The 1,852-nt window shown below is 40.4% G+C and overlaps 1 protein-coding gene across 1 annotated transcript; it reads right to left on the reverse strand.

The window, feature by feature from the left end:
* Window positions 1-546: 546 nt before the first annotated feature.
* On the reverse strand, window positions 547-1,455 carry LOC138352791 (uncharacterized). The gene has a single exon (XM_069305381.1). The coding sequence runs from the start codon at window positions 1,453-1,455 to the stop codon at window positions 547-549; it is 909 nt and encodes a 302-aa protein (XP_069161482.1).
* Between the last annotated feature and the right edge of the window lie 397 nt (window positions 1,456-1,852).

The following is a 1,852-nucleotide window of genomic DNA, read 5'->3' on the forward strand; positions in this document are numbered from 1 at the left end:
TGCCTGTCGTTCCTCACGTCGTCACTCTGACTAGGAAGAATCTGGCAATATGTCTAAATAAATCACGATAATGATAAAATCTACAAGTTAGTAACTTTAGTAACTACTTGTGGTTAATACAAAGGTTGCATAAAATACAAAGACGTATAAAAACTGTTGGTTATTTCCAACATAACTCCGGGGAGAGAAAACCCGGGTCGTAGTTCAGGTATTATTACTAACGTACACCTGTTTCTCTATCCTGAAGTTATATTCATGGGTTAGTAGGTTAGAACGCACCTAAGGAATGTCCCGAATCTGTGGTAGATGACTAAGTCAACATGGGGACGTAAATAAACATTGAAAATTATTGATTAATTCCTTTGTAAGAGACAGAAGGATATTAACAAAAAATAAATTATGAATAATTGATTCATTTAAGATTAAGGAGACCTCATCAATACAGTGGGGCTACTGTCCAGGGTCACTATGAATCGTAACTAATTACTGGACATCAACTCATCACTGCATCAGCGTGGTCAACTCAAGTTTAAATGATAAAGTTATCTACTCTTGAATAGAATTAAAATATTGTTTAAGTTTCTGTTTGCAGTTCTGAGCAGCGACTCTTGATGGTCTTGTGCTCGGTTGAGTAGAATCATTGTTCTCTGAAACTTGGGTTACAGGTATATCTGTAGAACACTCGTGTTCTGCTAACTCTAAAGGTACTAATTTTTCTAGTGTTTTCAAGGTAGTAGTTCCTCGACACTGAACTTTAACAATTCGTAATACACCATGGCGGTCAGGATGGATGTCAACAATTTTACCTACAGGCCAATCTGACCTGGGTCCATCACTGTCTACTAGGAACAGATCACCTGGTTTAAGTTGAACTTTATTGTATGGGCTTGCAGCTCCATAATGATATTCTCTTAAAGCAGTTAAATATTCACGTGTCCAGACCTCATTCCACTTCTCTATTACTCTTGAAAGGTGTCTATAACTCTCCACCAAGTCACTTGCTTTGACACACGAAGGGTCAGCTGGATCCTCGTCTCCTAGAGATATTAGAGGGCTCAGAAGACCACCATGAATCAAATGAGAGGGGCTTAGGGGTTCTCTTTGGGAGAAATCATCTGTTTTGTAGGTTAGAGGTCTGTTGTTGACTCGTGCTTCAATTTCCACGACAAGGGTCTGTAACTCGGTGAGATTAATTTTCTGCCGGTGTAAGGTTTTTCTTAGGCATTTCTTAACAGTTCCCACCATTCTTTCGTAAAAACCGCCGTGCCATGGTGCTCTTGGAGGAATAAATTTCCAATAGCATTGTCTCTGTTTGAGCACAGAGTGTACTTCTGGATGATTCCATATTTCTTGTAAGCACGCTTCTCCTGCCACGAAGTTAGATCCATTATCTGAGATCATTAATTTTGGGCAAGATCTTCGTGCAGCAAATCTGTGAAAGGCTTCTGCACTCATGTCAGAAGTGACTTCTAAATGTACTCCGCGTGTGGTAGCACACGTGAAAAGGCAAATGTAGGCTTTCACTGGAATCTTGTCCGGTGTGCCTGTTAAAATTAGTGCTCCTGTATAGTCGACACCTGTGGTTTCAAAGGGACGAAGGTGGACGACTCGCTCCTTAGGTAGGGGCGGTGGCCCTAGATAAGGACACACTCGAGCATCATATCTCTTGCAGATTACACAAGACTTGATTAAAGATTTGACAGTTTGGCGACCTTGGGGAAGCCAAAAACGTTGTCTGGTTTCAGTAAGAGTATCTAATACTCCACCATGCAATGTATTATGCTCATGGTAATGTAAAACTATGAGTTTAGTAATGATGTGGTGACGTGGAAGAAGTATAGGATTCTTCGTA

The sequence above is a fragment of the Procambarus clarkii genome, chromosome 54 (genome assembly GCF_040958095.1).
Source record: "Procambarus clarkii isolate CNS0578487 chromosome 54, FALCON_Pclarkii_2.0, whole genome shotgun sequence".
Classification (NCBI taxonomy): Eukaryota; Metazoa; Arthropoda; class Malacostraca; order Decapoda; family Cambaridae; genus Procambarus; species Procambarus clarkii.

Bases quoted from the DNA above. Each gene is read 5' to 3' on its own strand.
- LOC138352791 (XM_069305381.1), bottom strand. From the start codon at position 1,455: ATGAGTGCAGAAGCCTTTCACAGATTTGCTGCACGAAGATCTTGCCCA.